The 19,023-nt window shown below is 43.6% G+C and overlaps 1 protein-coding gene across 2 annotated transcripts in view; it reads left to right on the forward strand.

Moving 5' to 3' along the window:
- The first annotated feature begins 7,058 nt into the window (after positions 1 to 7,058).
- The window catches only part of trappc13 (trafficking protein particle complex subunit 13), a 29,843-nt gene continuing 17,878 nt past the window's right edge, over positions 7,059 to 19,023 (forward strand). For both annotated transcript variants that reach the window (XM_084325503.1, XM_084325504.1), the window contains exons 1-3: positions 7,059 to 7,180; positions 12,833 to 12,901; positions 16,138 to 16,237. In XM_084325503.1, coding sequence (XP_084181629.1) covers positions 7,135 to 7,180; positions 12,833 to 12,901; positions 16,138 to 16,237 — 215 coding nt within the window. In that variant the 5' untranslated portion in view covers positions 7,059 to 7,134. The remainder of the gene's footprint in view (positions 7,181 to 12,832; positions 12,902 to 16,137; positions 16,238 to 19,023) is intronic.

Genomic DNA, 19,023 nt, shown 5'->3' on the forward strand with positions numbered 1-19,023 from the left:
CTCTCCCTCTCCCTCTCCCTCTCCTCTCTCTCTCTCTCTCTCTCTCTCTCTCTCTCTCTCTCTCTCTCTCTCTCTCTCTCTCTCTCCCAAGAAGCCCTTCGCTCAGACTACATTCACTTGACACGTAGCGGTAATGAAGACATCAAAAGACATATGTACGCGTAATAATTAGGGCTGTCAGTTTATCGCGTTAATTAGATTAATTAATTACACAGCAAATTATCGCGTTATGAAAATTAACTCAATTTATAAAAAATAATCGTTGACTGTGAATAACACCATGCTAAAATTGACCAGACCTGAAAAATCGAAGCAAATGAATAAATGGAAGATGATTTTGTAGATACAGTACTGAATTCTGCCATCCGGACACATGCAATTTGAAATATGTTTATAGAATATAGAATATCAGGCCTGAAATGGTAATGCGATTAAAATGCGATTAATTAAGGTCGGTCAGGTGGCGTAACGGAGATTGCGTTCGTCACCAACCCCGGAGCGGCTGGATTCGCCTGTTCGAATCCAGCTCACAGCTCCGGGGTTGTCACCAGCTTGGCTGGCCGTTCACACTAATACAATTGGCAGTATTAGAGGGTGGGAGAAGCTGGCGGGGTGGGTCCGGGTCGTTGTAAACAGCGACTCCTACAGTTCGGTCGGGGCGCCTGCTAAGCGCGGATAGGACTTGAGTGGGATAGTGTGGTCCTTCCACACGCTACGCCCTCTCAATGAGAATCCGCGCTGCCAGGTGAAAAGAAGCTGTTGATTGGCTAGACGTGTGTCGGAGGAAGCACGTGGTAGCCTCCACTCTCCCAGACCGACTGTGGGGGGTAAGTGCGCAGCGACCAGGAAGGGGATTGGGAATTGGCATAACGACTAACATTGGGATGGGAGAAAATCGGAGGAAAAAGGAGGGGGGAAAAGATAAAAAAATAAATAAAAAAATGCGATTAATTAGATTAATTACAAATCCTGTAATTAATTAGATTACTTTCTTTAATCGCCTGACAGCACTAGTAATAATATATTCTCAGACAGATGTTTAACGGTGTAAGTGTACAGGAGCTTTGCCTTCAGACACAATTAGGGATGCGCACGATTACCCGATTCCTCAAGTACTCAACAATCCTTTTTGGGGGGTTCTTGCGCAGACCCCTAGAAACAATTCCTAAAAGAAAAATAATAATAATAAATTGGCAGACAATTGAATATAGGTTTTCCACTTGCCAGTAGTTCAATCACATGTGTGCAACTGCAGTTCAACCAGAATAAGACTTGGGTACCTGGAAGTAGAGTAGGAAGAATGACGATATTTAATTAGAATTTAATTTAGTGTACAGAATCGTTTGGTGATAGATGAACGACATTAAATGGCAATAGAAAAGTCTTTGGCAACAACTAGACTCCATCCTGATATTACCCCGTGGGTAATGATCTCCGTGCAGCCGATAGGAACGATGGGACTCCATCTTGATATTACCCCGTGGGTAACGAACCCCGTGAAGCCGATATGATAGGATTTCCTCCGATGGAGTCTAGACACTGATGGTGTGATGGTGATTATGAAGTGACTGAAGAGCTCCTCCTCCCTCTCGAGACGAGACGCTGACGAGAAGACACCGTGGAGATGTCCTCCTTGAGTCTGATCGATGTCTCCTTTTCCGTGGAGACCCAGCTGATCCCAGCTCTGGAGACGCGTGCATTGGAGTGACTGTGTGATTGGTTCCTTTTAGAGGAAGTAGAACACTGACTGATTTCTGAGATCGTGAGGGAAATCGGCGCAGGCAGGCTGATACATGAATGAACTGCCGTACAGCACTTAATGGTCTCCCTGGTTGAACTTACGTGAAACGACGTTTCTCTTTAGACCAGGGGATGGGCAAAACTCACAACATTACTACTCGATGGTCACTGAGTGGGAACTATTCGAATACTAATGGGAACGTTAACGTGTGGTTTCGTTTTTCCGTGAGATAATTCGACAAGCGAGCTAGCCGACTGCCGTCATTGCTAACGGCTAACGTTATTGGACCAGCCTAGCGTGTTTCCGGGAACAAAAACATACATTTTTTAATGCTATGTTTTGCCACCTCCACGTTTTTTTTTTTCAAACAGAATCGCCAAAGTGGCCGCATTCCAAGGGAACGGTGACATCACACATATTCCTTGCCAACTCAACCAATCCCTTGACGAATAGAAGGCCTGCGAGACGCATTCGCGTTGCTTCTGATGGTCCAACATTTCGGACTTAATATTTCACTAGAATTAAGTGCAAAACCTCATTTTTACTTCTAAAGCGACAATCGAAATTCATTATTGCGCCCGAATACCTACATTATGAGTCATGTAATGACATCCTTCCCTTAAATCATGGGTTCTCAACTTCTCAACCTTTCACAGGCGACCCATTTAGCTTGGGTGATTCCTGTGATGCCATCTCACATGAAGGTTTCGTGTCCTACACATACTGCCCTGTTGAAGCTAACCGCAGTAGCTACCATAGACCTATATAAAGGCTAGATGACTCACCCACGCTGCTGGCCAATGGAGACCGACGTTGCCACATGGTGGCCATCTTGCCACAGGCAGCACGCCCACTCATAGAATGAATGTCTATGGTGCATGTACTATTGAAATAACCATAGCTTGCTAGATTTTCAAACGGTTTGGTAATGGCTTTAAAGTTCTTTGATTATCCAGGGATTTTGTAGTTACTGCAATTATTTATACCCCTTTTCTCTAAAACGGAGCAAGATTGAACTCTGAAACTTTGTCACAAGATAAAACGGATATTGAGAAGTAAAATTTCACTTATAACTACATTTAGATTTTTTTTTTTTTTTACTGCGGTTGGCTTCTGCAGGGCAGTATAGTAGGCTACTAATGTTTACTCTGTGATTTGAATGCAAAAACAAACATTTGTTCAGTGTTTTCTGTGCAAAAAGCTGCCGGTGGTAGTTTCTCATGTGCAAATAATGACCAAATATTAGCGACCATTTTGTTTGGATTAGGGCCTTTTCTCTGCGTGATTACGAAACCAAGCCGCATTTCTCGGGGAGACGCTCTCTGATTGGCACTGACTGACGCTCTCTGATTGGCCACTGACGTGTTTGCCCAATCCGTGACGAGCTGTGTCTTTGCCCATTTCCACGTCAAACAGCCTGCAAACTACCTGGTGTTCTATCGCCCTGCTCTAAGACAAACTCTAACCTTAACCGACTTCGAAAGAGTGCCTAAGCTTAACCAGTGTAGAAACAGGCGTCGGCCAATCAGAGAGCGTCTCCGAGAAATGCGGCTAGGTTTCGTAATCACGCCTTTTCTCTAGGGACCCTGTTTTCATGACCAGTGTTGAGAAAGCCTGCCTTAACCCTTTCACTACCACTCTAACAAAGGGTTAACCCTTTCACTGCGACACTACCGAAGGTTAACCCCTTCACTGCCACAGTGACAAAGGGTTAACCCTTTCACTACCACACTACAGAAGGTTAACCATTTCACTACCACACTACAGACTGTTAGTGTGGTAGTGAAAGGTTAACCTTCTGTAGTGTGGTAGTGAAAGGGTTAAATAGTTTGAGCCACACGCGTGATTTGCCAGCTCAACCTACTGACTCATCTCCCAGGTGATGATATGATCACAGTTTCAGAAGCTTTGGGAACCGTAACGACAGAACGGCATAAAATGGTCACTTTTAGACCAAAGTACTTTTCTCACATTTTGACTGAGAATACTTTTTTGTTTTTATTTTGCTGTACTGTAAAGCTTTCATAAAGCTGTGTTTTTATGCTATAGTCCTAATTGGCCTATCTCAATCCCCGCCCCCTTTTTTCATGATCATCCAATCACAACGGTTGCTTTCCCTCAAAACAACAGTTATGATTGGAGGATCAAGAACAGAGGGCGGGGCTTGATATAGGTAAATGTCATTGCACATAAATAATAAGCATTGTAGATGTGAAGAGGCAACTAAATGCACGCCCGCTTGGCGTCCTCTTGATTAAAATGTTTCTCTTGACTTGAGGCCACAGAGCGGGTAATGTGTACATTTAGTACATTGTGTGCTGGTGATTTGTTTGTATGTCTATTATAAGCTACTATGTAGTTTGGTTAATTTTTATGCTAATTTCTTGGTTATAAAACCGGGATTTATTCTTAGAGAGACAAACCTGGAGATCATGGTAGCTCTGGCTACATACCTGCTGCAGATGATGAATAAAAGAATAAGCTTGGCAACATGTTAGTGTGACTGATTATTACTGAGGATGCACCAATATGAACATGTTACCGATAATACATTCCCTGTTATGTCCAATAACCAGTATTTACAGATGTAGATATGGTGTGGTCTGTATCCAGTGTTGTAGTCGAGTCTTCAGTGTTCAAGTCCAATTTCGAGTCACCAAAGAAGAGCCAGAGTCGAGTCCCCATTACCCGAGTCCAAGTCATCAAGGTTGAGTCCACTCCACTCTGGCAGAGCTGACATACAATAAAAAAAGGTCTACATTAAACATAAACGACACAGCGGTCACCATTTCAAAGGGACTATGTGACTATACCAAACAAATGCACTAGCCATCCATATCTTATGCCAAATGATTAGGGCCTCGAAGTCCGAATGCAGTCAATGCTCGAGTCCAAGTCTGAATCATCAGTGCCCGAGTCCAACTCGAGTCTGAGTCCTGGAGTCCTACAGTACTACAACACTGTATCAAAAAAAAAAAACATCCCATGCGGTGGCTGGGTGGCGCAGCGGACATTGCGCTCGTCACCAATGCAAGAGACACCGGGTTCGAATCCGGCTCTTGGGGTTGCCTCCGGCTTGGGCCGGCCGTCATACTGGCTCAATTGGCAGAGTCAGAGGGTGGAAGTCGATGGGTGGTAATCTGGACGTTGTGGACAGCGACTCCTACAGGTCGGTTGGGAGACGCCTGCACAGCAGAGACAGGAAATAGCGGGGGTAGTGTGAGCCTCCCACACGTTACACCTCGCCACTGAGAGTCCGCGCTGGCAGGTGAAAAGATGTGACAGGCTGCCTCCTCGTGTACCGGAGGTGACACGTGATGCAAGGCTTCTATCCTCCCTACAACCGACCAGTGGGGGGCATATGCAAGCAACGTTCAAGACAGGGGATGGGAGAATTGGAAACAGCGAAATTGGGATGGGAGAAAAATAGAAAATAAGGAGAAAAAGTTGATAAAAAAAAAAACATCCCATGTTAATTCAATTTTGTATATAGAAAGTGGTGAGACATCAGTGTTTAAAAGAAATAATGTGTGCAAAGAAATAAACATGAAGCAACGACATAAACCTGCAACAACAACAGAAATCAATAGTTGGTCCACATCTGCTCACTTCTGCTCATCACACCCATGCAGTAAATAGAAGATCACTGGGCTAATGGAGGAGGAACATGTCCTGGAAAGGCCCGGGTTATGGTTTATTTTCAGATATCCTACCTGAGGTATAACAAAACACAACGCTCATAATATGTCCCCTTCATGAAACGGATGGTAATTTTTTAATATTTTACTGACAAAAATGATGAAATAAGTTATTCCTTTATTGATCCCCTTGTGGAATTGTGGGTGTCATAGCAACATGGGGGAGGGGAGGTACAGGTATGGGCAGGTTAATGGTAAAAATATAGCCAATAAAATTTGATCTGAATAAGAGAAAAAAGAATATATATATATATAAATAATATAATTATCTCTGAATATAAAGATGTAAGAAAAATAAACAGTATACACAAGGCGCGAGTGAGGGTCTGTAGCTTAGCTGGCATGATATACGTCATGTGTTGTAGTCCATGCAGGTTTTGGTAGATACGAGTCAGACGTTCCTAATAGTTCTCGAGTTCTGCAGCCGTTAGTTCTCCAGCTGCTATTTACCCAGGGAGGATTTGCTGAACATGCTTCTCTTTTTCACCAATGCCCCTCTTCGCTCATTCAGTTACATTAGAGTGTGTGTTTTTCACCAATGCCCCTCTTCGCTCATTCAGTTACATTAGAGTGTGTGTTTTTCACCAATGCCCCTCTTCGCTCATTCAGTTACATTAGGATGTGTGTTTTTCACCAATGCCCCTCTTCGCTCATTCAGTTACATTAGAGTGTGTGTTTTTCACCAATGCCCCTCTTCGCTCATTCAGTTACATTAGAGTGTGTGTTTTTCACCAATGCCCCTCTTCGCTCATTCAGTTACATTAGAGTGTGTGTTTTTCACCAATGCCCCTCTTCGCTCATTCAGTTACATTAGAATGTGTGTTTTTCACCAATGCCCCTCTTCGCTCATTCAGTTACATTAGAATGTGTGTTTTTCCACCAATGCCCCTCTTCGCTCATTCAGTTACATTAGAATGTGTTGCTCAAGGGCACCTTAATAGTAGATGAACGGTCGAGAGAGAACGGTACCCATTCACCCTCCAGGGATTCATACCGGCAACCTTACTTTCACAAGCCTGCCTCTCTAACCTTTAGTTTAGACTACTGCTGGCCGAAGGCAGGATGCCTTTTGCTAATAACAAGGTCAGAGGTCATGGTGAATGAATGAATGAAAACTTTATTTAACAGATTGCAGAATCGGTACAACAATACAGTACGGCTCAATACACACAATTGTTAAGGGGATGCAGACCAGAGAAAGACGTTTGTCTTGTTTACATCAGGGTCCCCCATTTTCAATTCATAGTGACATTTATGACATACACAACATACATGATGACATCATGACATAGGGACATACATGACATACAGGTATATAGTACTGTTACATTTGTGACATATACGATATGCAAATATACAGTACTGTTACCCAGAGATCTAACAGAGAATATATACATATGATGGGGAGGAGACTGTACATTAGGAGGGGGTGGGTGGGTGGGAGGCTATTTACACAATATAATAAATAAATAAAGTGTGTGTTGATGCAATTATTTGCACCAAGAAGCAAATACCAGTAATTATTAATAATTTTGTATACAATCTGAATATTGCACCTCTTTAGAACACGTGTGTCCCTCTGTGGCTGCTGTGACCAGCTGATCAGTGACGTCACAGTGGGGGTCGAAGTTCACCAGCTGATGGATGCTCGCTGGTTTGTTGTTTAGGCAAAACTAGACGAGCTTCTCTGACGAAATGGAAGTAAATCAGGCCAAACAGGAGCATCTACTTGCATTAAAAGGTATTTTTATCTTTAGCATTACAAAGTGAAATGTTTAGCCATTCGAAAGAGATAGTTTAACAAGCTAAAGTTAAAGGTAAAACTAGCTTGCTAAACGTTAGCTGGTGTTCCAGTATAAACACTGATGTCAGAGTCAGGCGACACTCGGCGTCTAATGTTTCCATCATCATATCCTACAAGGTTCATGTAAAACGGTTAATTTGAATAACTAGTTATGTGTTAATGGTTGGAATTGTTTAGCGACCTCGTTAGCTGGTCAATGTGTTGAACGTTAGCATGAGCTAGCTTGACAACAGTAGCCACCAAACGCTGTTTCATTTCACAGAAGTTAGTTCAGTTTGACCAGAAAGTTTGGGACGAGGGACCTCGTTTTTAACATAACGACATATTATTATGAAATTACGTTGATGTTACATTGTTCTATTTTCTTTGGCCGGCCCACATTAGCCACACTGGCTAATACAAAACACAATCGAATCAATTCACTATGAAATGAAAATGGGGGACCCTGATGTAAACAAGACGAAAGTCTTTCTCTGGTCTGCACCCCATTAAGAATTGTGTGTATTGAGCCGTACTGTATTGTAACCATTCTGCAATCTGTTTAAATAAAGTTTTCAATCAATCAATCAATCAATCAATCAATGGGCAGTGAGAGGGATCTGATTCAAGTCAAGTGTTCCTTTATTGATTCCCATGCAAGTGTCATAGCAGCATGGATGGGTACAGGTAGCATAGGTAGCATACCGTAGTACTACTAATAATAGAACATAAGTGCAACAAGTAGTAATGATAATAGTGATTACAGTAGTGAGTGGCAGGATTTAATCAGACAGTAGTAATAGTCATGATGTAGACTGTTTCACGGTCACGAAAGGGGCTAAGTCGTGATGGTATACATGGACCAAACCGTAGTAACACACTGCACCAGAGTCCATCCAGTGTTTATTATCAAGAGTCAGATAGTCCTAACAGTGTTTAAAGAGTCGGATAGTCCTAGTAACAGTGTTTAAAGAGTCAGATAGTCCTAGTAACAGTGTTTAAAGAGTCGGATAGTCCTAGTAACAGTGTTTAAAGAGTCAGATAGTCCTAGTAACAGTGTTTAAAGAGTCAGATAGTCCTAACAGTGTTTAAAGAGTCAGATAGTCCATCCAGTGTTTATTATCAAGAGTCAGATAGTCCTAACAGTGTTTAAAGAGTCAGATAACAGTGTTTAAAGAGTCAGATAGTCCTAACAGTGTTTAAAGAGTCAGATAGTCCTAACAGTGTTTAAAGAGTCAGATAGTCCTAACAGTGTTTAAAGAGTCAGATAGTCCTAGTAACAGTGTTTAAAGAGTCAGATAGTCCTAACAGTGTTTAAAGAGTCAGATAGTCCTAACAGTGTTTAGAGTCAGATAGTCCTAACAGTGTTTAAAGAGTCAGATAGTCCTAACAGTGTTTAAAGAGTCAGATAGTCCTAACAGTGTTTAAAGAGTCAGATAGTCCTAACAGTGTTTAACGAGTCAGATAGTCCTAACAAACAGTGTTTAAAGAGTCAGATAGTCCTAACAGTGTTTAACGAGTCAGATAGTCCTAACAAACAGTGTTTAAAGAGTCAGATAGTCCTAACAGTGTTTAAAGAGTCAGATAGTCCATCCAGTGTTTATTATCAAGAGTCAGATAGTCCTAACAGTGTTCAAAGAGTCAGATAACAGTGTTTAAAGAGTCAGATAGTCCTAACAGTGTTTAAAGAGTCAGATAGTCCTAACAGTGTTTAAAGAGTCAGATAGTCCTAGTAACAGTGTTTAAAGAGTCAGATAGTCCTAGTAACAGTGTTTAAAGAGTCAGATAGTCCTAGTAACAGTGTTTAAAGAGTCAGATAGTCCTAGTAACAGTGTTTAAAGAGTCAGATAGTCCTAACAGTGTTTAAAGAGTCAGATAGTCCTAACATTGTTTAAAGAGTCAGATAGTCCTAACAGTGTTTAAAGAGTCAGATAGTCCTAACAGTGTTTAAAGAGTCAGATAGTCCTAACAGTGTTTAAAGAGTCAGATAGTCCTAACAGTGTTTAAAGAGTCAGATAGTCCTAACAGTGTTTTAAGAGTCAGGTAGTCCTAACAGTGTTTTAAGAGTCAGATAGTCCTAACAGTGTTTATTATTAAGAGTCAGATAGTCCTAACAGTGTTTATCATTAAGAGTCAGATAGTCCTAACAGTGTTTATCATTAAGAGTCAGATAGTCCTAACAGTGTTTATCATTAACATTAATGAATACACCGAAACGGTGATTGACTATGTCTGTACTCAGGTAGAAGTAATAATCCCCTCCACCAAAATTAATATCTACCCAAATCAAAAGCCCTGGGTAGACAAATCCGTCCGTGAGGCTCTGAAAGTGCGCACATCAGCATACAACACCGGGCTGGTGACAGGCAACATGGAAGAACACAAGATGGCAAGATACAACGTCAGGAGAGCAGTAATAGAGGCAAAACGGCGTTACAGGGATAAAGTTGAACTTCAGTTTGAACAGGCTGACTCTAGAGGCATGTGGCAGGGCCTCAGAACAATGACAGACTACAAAGGAACCCCCCTCAAACTGAACAGTGACATCTCCTTAGCAAATGATCTCAACTCCTTCTATGCGAGGTTTGAGGCTGTGAATAACAACACCAGCCTACAAACCACGGCAATGGGGGGGGGGGGGTCTGCTGATGGAGACTCAGTGTTCAGGGTAACAGAGCATGAGGTGAGACGGATCTTTAAAAAAGTGGATATCAGGAAGGCAGCAGGACCGGACGGCATCCCCGGCCGCGTCCTAAAAGTCTGTGCCGACCAACTGGCCCCGGTATTCACTGACATCTTCAACCTGTCCTTGGAACAGGCTGTCATCCCCACCTGTCTGAAGAAGTCCACCATCATCCCTGTACCCAAAAAATCTACGCCCGCTTGCCTCAACGACTACCGCCCTGTAGCCCTCACCTCCATAGCCATGAAGTGCTTTGAGAAGCTAGTGAAGGGCTACATCTGTTCCTCCCTCCCCATCAACCTGGACCCTCTGCAATTTGCATATCGCCCCAACAGGTCCACGGAGGACGCCATAGCCCATGTGCTGCACACAGCAGCATCACATCTGGACAAGAGGCAGGGGAACTATGTGAGAATGCTGTTCATCGACTACAGCTCAGCATTCAATACCATAGTCCCCTCCAAACTCATAGCCAAGCTCAGGGACCTGGGCTTGAACTATGACCTGTGCCAGTGGGTCTTGGACTTCCTGACGGGCAGACCCCAGGTGGTAAGAGCCGGCAACTGCACCTCCTCATCCATCACGCTCAACATAGGGGCCCCCCAGGGCTGTGTTCTGAGCCCCCTCCTCTACTCCCTGTACACACATGACTGCGTAGCACAGCGGAACAACAACACCATCATCAAATTTGCTGATGACACAGTAGTGGTGGGCCTGATCTCTGCCAACGACGAAAGGGCCTACCTGGAAGAGGTAGAGAACCTGTCACAGTGGTGTCAGGAGAACTGCCTCTCCCTGAACGTCAGCAAAACAAAAGAGATGATTGTGGACTTCAGGAGGTCGGGGGTCAAGGACTACAGCCCCCTCAGCATCGACGGGGCACCGGTTGAGAGAGTGAACAGTTTCAAGTACCTCGGAGCCCACATATCCGAGGACTTGACATGGACCACACACATTGACAGTGTTGTGAAGAAGGCACGACAACGCCTCTACTTCCTCAGGCGCCTAAGGAAGTTCCAAGTCAGTCAGAAGATCCTTAGGAACTTCTACTCATGTACAATAGAGAGCATCCTGACCGGCAACATCACCTCCTGGTTTGGGAATAGCACTGCACAAGACCGTAGCAGACTACAAAGAGTGACACGTTCAGCCGAACGCACAATTGAAGGGGGGCTTCCCACCCTCCAGAACATTTACAACAAGCGGTGCAAGGGGAAGGCTAAGAGAATTATTAAGGACTCGAGCCACCCGAACAACTGCCTCTTTGAACTGCTGCCGTCAGGCAAGCGATACCGGAGTCTTAAGGCGAGCACAGAAAGACTCAGAAGGAGCTTCTATCCCCAGGCCATCAGGCTGCTAAACGAACAATAATCGCTAAACGAACAATAATCACTATGCAACAACCATCAAATGCACACAGCACACACACCCACACGCACACACTCACTCAAACAAACAACACACTGCAGCACCCACTCTCCACACTTTAGATCACACAAACACACTTACACTTTATATTTATTGATAAAGGATTTGCACTACAACTCGTACACCTACTGTGAATTGTACCTAAACTGCACCTCGTCCATTTATGCCTTGCACTATATAGTATTGTATATTAGTACACTGCACAGTATTGTATATTGTATGGTAACTACGTCTACGAACATTGTACATATGTCTAAACTGAACACTGTGACCTCTTTTTTTACTTCTAATTTTTACTATGTTTTTATTTCATACTTATCTTGTCATGCACAGTCTCTAGAGCGCAACAGTAAGAAGCATTTTGTACAAAAGTATTCTGTACTTCTGTATGACAACTATTAAAGAAACTTGAAACTTGAACTTGAAACTTAAGAGTCAGATAGCCCTAACAGTGTTTATCATTAAGAGTCCGATAGCCCTAACAGTGTTTATCATTAAGAGTCAGATAGCCCTAACAGTGTTTATTATTAAGAGTTAGATAGTCCTAACAAACAGTGTTTATTATTAAGAGTCAGATAGCCCTAACAGTGTTTATTATTAAGAGTCAGATAGTCCTAAGTAACAGTTCTCAAGTTCACCAGCCGTTAGTTCTCCCACAATTGGCAGCAGTCCGTTCCCACGGTTGTGGAGCCTGATGGCTACTGGCACGAAGGACCGGCCGAGGCGGTTTGTGGTGTGTCAGGTCATTGGGGGATAAATCTACGGCTATTCTGATGCTGGAACATCGCTAACGTAATGTGGAAAGAGACCTAGCTATGTGAGACCACTGCAACAGAATCGGATCATCCTCACTGCCCATCCTATCTTAGAACCTTTGATAGCGGTTTGTATTTGAACCGTATGCCACCAAAGATCCAAATGTCTAAAACACCATCAAAGGTCTAATTTCTGTCGCTCCTGTCTAGAAGTATCACAGATGAAAATCCTCATTGATGGAAGTTCTGTCTGATGCCATGCTTCAGTAAAAATTATAGTAGACATACCGGTATGGTCCTGTATTTTGCCAAGATTATTTAAATGTGGGAAGTGTAGTTGAAATGGAAATAAGTGCTACACTGTTGCATTCATCCATAACAGAGTAGTGGTACCATTTTCCAGTGTTTCAACTTTTCAAGTTTTGTTTTATTTGTCACAGATATATGGTCACATTTACATTATAGTGAAATGCTTGGTTCTGTACGAGCCCCCTGAGATTGTGCTTCATACATTAAAAAAGTAGACCAAACAAACACTATACAATATACAAAACTGAAATGCAAAGACAAGGTAGAAGAAATGTTTGACCTACTTTACTATCACTGCACAGAAAATAGGCATTTTCCTTTTTGGAAAATGGTTACAGGCGGCCATGCTGGAAGAAGAAGGAGAACAATCAGAGCAAGGCCTCTGTTTAAAATGAAAATTTCCCAAATTTCTACTCTTCCCCCCCCCCCCCCCAGTGATGCGGTTGACCAAGCCCACCCTGTTCACCAACATGCCGGTGACGTGCGAGGAGCGAGACCTGCCCGGTGAGTCTTATCACACCGGATCACATCGCATCGCTCTCTCCCTCTCCCCGTTCCCTTAGCGTTTGAATTCTGTAGCCAAAAAAAAACCCACCTCACATCAACACATTCCGATTCTGTGAATTGACTGCTCATCCCAAAGGACACACGCGGCATCAATCTGTCCATCGTAACGCACCCGGCCGGGCCGCGGCCCAGCTCGTCAATTACACTGATACGGGTGAAAACCTAAGCTGTATCACAAAGATGACTAGGGTTGAATTTGGGGGTGGTGGGGAGGTCGGTGGGGGTGGAATGTAGCGCGCACGGAGCTCACATCTGCCGCATAGATTCGACGCGTGAGATCCAGATCATCCAGCTCCCAAATTTAGATTCCAAATCCTCAGGGGGAATTTACTATTTGTTTTTCCTTCTGCCTGACCCCGGCGTGCAGCAATGCGATCGCCGGGTTAGTAACCGAACCCCCCGGCGAACCCATAAAGTACCGTGACACTTCTGGGGTGCTAACACTATTTATACAGGCAGGGGATGAAACCAAGCCGTAATATAAATCGGCGTTAGATTAATGAGATCGATGTAATGTCAGGAACATACTAGCGACGAGCTCCTTTAGGCCACCGTGCTTCTCTTGTAGATCTGCCTGCCTTGCTCAAGAGTACTGAGGCCTTTCCTTCAAGTTATTACTTGTCATTATTGTTATTAGTACATTATATTGGTATATTGTATTGTTACAGTGCGAGTTGTAATTACTTAAGTCTAGTGCTATATTACAGATAATCACATTCACAATGGTTTAGGCCAGGGGTCTCAAACTCAATTTACCTGGGGGCCGCTGGAGGTAGAGTCTGGGTGAGGCTGGGCCGCATCAAATATTCCACACAAAAAGGGTTTCACGTATATATATATATTTTGTATGGAAATGTATGGTTGAAACATGCAAACGTTCAAATGCACACACACTAATAAGCATTGGAGGCTTTTAACCAGGGCCAGACTGGGGAAATCATTCAGGCCAGGAAATATAGTGTGAAATATAGCCCCAGTCAGGCCACTTTTTAAGCGGGGGGTCTGGGGGTCCCCCACCAGGAGATTTTGTGTTACAAAGACTTCATTTCCTGCATTCTGGTGCAGGAATTGTTTTATTTGTACCCTTTAAATGCCAGTGTTTGTGATGACATGACTGCAAAAAAAAAAAATTTGTTTTGGAAATCATCCGGGGGGCTGCAAAATATCATCCAGCGGGCCGCAATTGGCCCGCGGGCCGCGAGTTTGAGACCCCTGGTTTAGGCTATATGAACAACAAACGCATTAGATTTGATTAGATTCAAATGTATTGTCAATCATCATACAGCACAAGTATACAGCTCAACGAAAATATGTTTGGCATCCAACCAGAGTGCAAATGTAACAGTAAAGTGCAATACTAATATACAATGTACAGGTGATTAAACTGGGTATAAAATAATATATAAATTGAGTACTACTGAGTAATAATGCTAATCAGATGTATGTACATAGTTGTAGTATATGTATTGTTCATAATATAAACTATCATTATTGTTATTAGATTACATTAAAATGTATTGTCATCATACAGCACAACCAAAAGAAGTTTGGCCTCCAACCAGAGTGCTAATGTAACAGTAAAGTGCAATAGTGATATACAATGTACAGGTCATTAAACTGGGTATAAAATATACAAATGAGTACTACAGAGTGTAGTGCTAAATCAGATGTATGTACAGAGTTGTATTCAGGGTTTGCACAAGGTCCTTGAAGTGCTTAAAGTGCTTGATATTTGGGGGGGGGGGGGTGGGAATCTAGGCCTGGAATTCCTTGAAAACAGCCCATTTTTTAGCAAGGTGCTCAAAAAGTAATTGAAATTCTAAATCAACCATTCGCATTGAAAGTGTTGTTCATCCACGATAAAATTGCTCTCAATCAAGAAATAAAAATGTTTTCATTTAAATTGTAACTAATTGTCGGAAATTGTATTTTTTTAAGCCATAAATATTGGATCAGATATTTTTTTCCCTATAAAGAAACCGCATTTAAAAGTGAATTGTATCCCTTTAAATGCTCTTTTAAAATGAAAAATTGTGCTTAGGAAAGTACTTGAAAATCCTTGAATTTCATTTTGCAACGTCTGTGGGACACACACTGGAGACACAAGCGCGCCCTGTCCTTCCTGACTGACACACACTGGAGACACAAGCGCGCCCTGTCCTTCCTGACACACACTGGAGACACAAGCGCGCCCTGTCCTTCCTGACTGACACACACTGGAGACACAAGCGCGCCCTGTCCTTCCTGACACACACTGGAGACACAAGCGCGCCCTGTCCTTCCTGACTGACACACACTGGAGACACAAGCGCGCCCTGTCCTTCCTGACTGACACACACTGGAGACACAAGCGCGCCCTGTCCTTCCTGACTGACACACTGGAGACACGAGCGCGCCCTGTCCTTCCTGACTGACACACTGGAGACACAAGCGCGCCCTGTCCTTCCTGACACACACTGGAGACACAAGCGCGCCCTGTCCTTCCTGACTGACACACACTGGAGACACAAGCGCGCCCTGTCCTTCCTGACACACACTGGAGACACAAGCGCGCCCTGTCCTTCCTGACACACACTGGAGACACAAGCGCGCCCTGTCCTTCCTGACACACACTGGAGACACAAGCGCGCCCTGTCCTTCCTGACTGACACACACTGGAGACACAAGCGCGCCCTGTCCTTCCTGACACACACTGGAGACACAAGCGCGCCCTGTCCTTCCTGACACACACTGGAGACACAAGCGCGCCCTGTCCTTCCTGACACACACTGGAGACACAAGCGCGCCCTGTCCTTCCTGACACACACACTGGAGACACAAGCGCGCCCTGTCCTCCCTGACACACACTGGAGACACAAGCGCGCCCTGTTCTTCCTGACACACACTGGAGACACAAGCGCGCCCTGTCCTTCCTGACACACACTGGAGACACAAGCGCGCCCTGTCCTTCCTGACACACACTGGAGACACAAGCGCGCCCTGTCCTCCCTGACACACACTGGAGACACAAGCACGCCCTGTCCTTCCTGACACACACTGGAGACACAAGTTCATCTGTCGTTTACGCTGATGGCATGTCGTCAAGTGTCTTGAGTGCACGGGGTCTCGGTGGGGTTCAGACTCATTAACGGTGTCGTGTGCTTTCTGTGTCCGTCGCCCGGCTGCCTTCAAAGGGGACCTGTTCAGCCGCCTCATGAGGGAGGACCCGTCCACCATCACAGGGGCGGAGGCCTTGATGCTCGGGGAGATGCTGACCCTGCCTCAGAACTTTGGGTAATGAACAACACAAGAACAGGGTTTCTGCAGGCGTATTTAACACTTATTACATTATTATTTCTCAATTTAAGGCATTAAAGGTATTAAATTTCTTTTTTTAATTATTAAATTCATAATTCTCAATTTAAGGTCTTTATTATCAATATTATTTATTATCAATATGAAGTGTTACATTCATAATTCGCAATTTAAGGTCTTTAGAAGGTATTAAAAAGTCTTAAAAAGTGTGGTCGTGAAATAGGTATTAGATTTAGCTCTTAACACTTTCAGTGTCACGGACGACATATCTAGTTTTATTAGGCCCCCCACTGAGTGCCCACGATGACAAATATCGTTTTATGTGTTTATTAGCGATCTGATTTCATATTTCATCAACCGAGTCTCCCGTTGGTACAGCAGCTCCTCCAGCAGCTCAGAATGGAAAAAAGCGCCCCCTATCGTCTATCCCTGTGTAACTGCAGGTCAGTCGCTTAGACTGACCTGGGATCAGTCGATATGTAGAGGCGGAGCCAGCTGGCTCCTTGAGCTGGCAAGCTGTCTGCTCAACATGGAAGTCATCGCGGGACGGGAATCAGCCTGGAATATATATTCACAGTAGTCAATACTCAATCAATGAGCGTGATCGATATTTGGAATGGCGATCAGGAATTGGAATGATCTTTTTGGAGAACATCTGATCTGAGGTAAGGAATCTATTTTACCAGTCTTGGGATAATCAGAGTTGTATTCGCTGAGATCTCAGCGTTTGCCGTGTGTGTGTGTGTGCGCGTGATCGCTGATGAGGAAATCGGAGAATAGATTTTTCAGCTCGCCTATCTAGCGTGCATACGTACACATACACTATCGATAATCTAGCGTTTATTTGAAAACGATTCATAAATAGGCCGAAAAATTACAACGTTTTTGTGTATTCTAGAATATTCCAGTAAACGTCTTTTATCATGGAATCTTTATATTTTCCTTGAAAACGAGGGCTTTTCAAAATGCTATAAAACGAAAATGAACAGATAAAAAAACAATCCGCTTCGACAATGTTGACTGGAAAACGAGTCATTGATAAGCGACGGGCAGATTAGACACATAATTTAAAACATAGATTAGGTGTTTTTAACGCTAACATTGAAGTGGATGGTGGGCATTCAACCGGTAAATCAAGGTTAAGCAAGGGCTCTGAAAGTGTTAACACATTGTGCGCCAAAAACGTTATTCGTTAATCGTTATTGCCCGCCATGCGTTGTGCGCCAACAGCAACAACGAATAAACACGTTTTTGGGATCAATATATATTTTTTTGCCATGGCATTCATAATTCATCCAGCCTCCCTCCGTGACTGCAGCTGAACCCTGTCTGATACTGCAACGCCTCAATACCGCCGCCTGGTGGATGTCCGGCGAGTTACACTCCAAGCCAAACCGGAAGTGGCGCTCGGTGCATCGAGGAAATTCCTCCGGCAGTAATATCTTGTAACGTGGGTCTAGATACACACTCGAGTGCATGGGATCGCTTTCGAAACGCAATAATCAATATGATTTCGGCGTTTATTGCGTCATACAAACGGGAAATGGATCTAGCAGATCGACGTCAAATAATTGGAATATTTTTCCTCCAGTCTCATCGGCGAACGGTAAGAGGAATATAACGTTATTTTCAGCCCGATTGTTTATTAATTTCACGGCATTCCATCTGATCAACATATCAACCCATACTAAATAAAGCCGTTACTGACGACCAAGGAATTATAAACGACCCCCCAACCGACCTGTAGGAGTCGCTGTCCACAACGCCCGATCTCCACCCATCAGTTTCCCACCCCCTAATACGGCCAATGTGTATTAGTACGGACGACCAGCTAAACTGAAAGCAATGTGGAGCACTGGGCTCGAACAGGCGAGCCCAGCGTCTCTGCATTCATGGCGAGCGCCTTGCCCACTACGCCACGTAGCCGCCCCATACTGATCATATACATTTGAATTTTTTATTATAGCGTGTATAGGAAAGAAACGCCAATCGATAATCTATCATATCATCATAACTCGTGTTTTAGGAATTACCTACTGCAGAAAACCTTAAAAACATACTTATATTCTCGACAGTATTAACGCAACAATGTATGAATGAAAAAATATAACGTTCCCACATCCGGAACGATAGATACCCGATGTTGAATGGGCCATAGTAATGTTAATATAGCTATAATATTTAAGTTTATTATTTATTTAAGTTATAGCCCTGCAAAGAAGGTAAACATCTCCATAGGGTTACAGCACTGGCATACTGGGCATAAGGATGGGCATACTGCGTGGCAGACAATGTGTTAAGTGGTATAAAAAAGGTCTTAGAAGTCTTAAAATGAACTGGTTGGAACCTGCAGATACCCTGTTAGAACGTGTGAGGCCGGGGGCATGTTATCTAGTTAGATTACTGTGGGGGGGGAAATCACATTAACATTTTTTTTATTGAATTGAACTCTGATGATTGGTTCACGCTGAGGTCATGTAGCCACAGCAAGCGATGATCTCTCACCACGACGAAGATCATTATGACGGCCTAACTCAGTGCTTCTCAAACTTTTTCTGTCAGGCCCCCCTTTGGCGGACCAAAATATTTTGGGCCCCCCCCCCCCCTCACCCCAACAAAATAGTCATGAAATGGGCCATGTTTAAATTTATTGAAATAACACCAATATCGTGACCTTTCAAATTGTGCAACCACTTTACAACTGTGCAATTGTGCAACAACATAACAATACAGTCCAATACACTCAAAGACTGTGCTTTTAAAAA

The sequence above is a fragment of the Notolepis coatsorum genome, assembly GCF_963971535.1.
Source record: "Notolepis coatsorum genome assembly, chromosome: 11".
In the NCBI taxonomy this organism is placed as follows: domain Eukaryota; kingdom Metazoa; phylum Chordata; class Actinopteri; order Aulopiformes; family Paralepididae; genus Notolepis; species Notolepis coatsorum.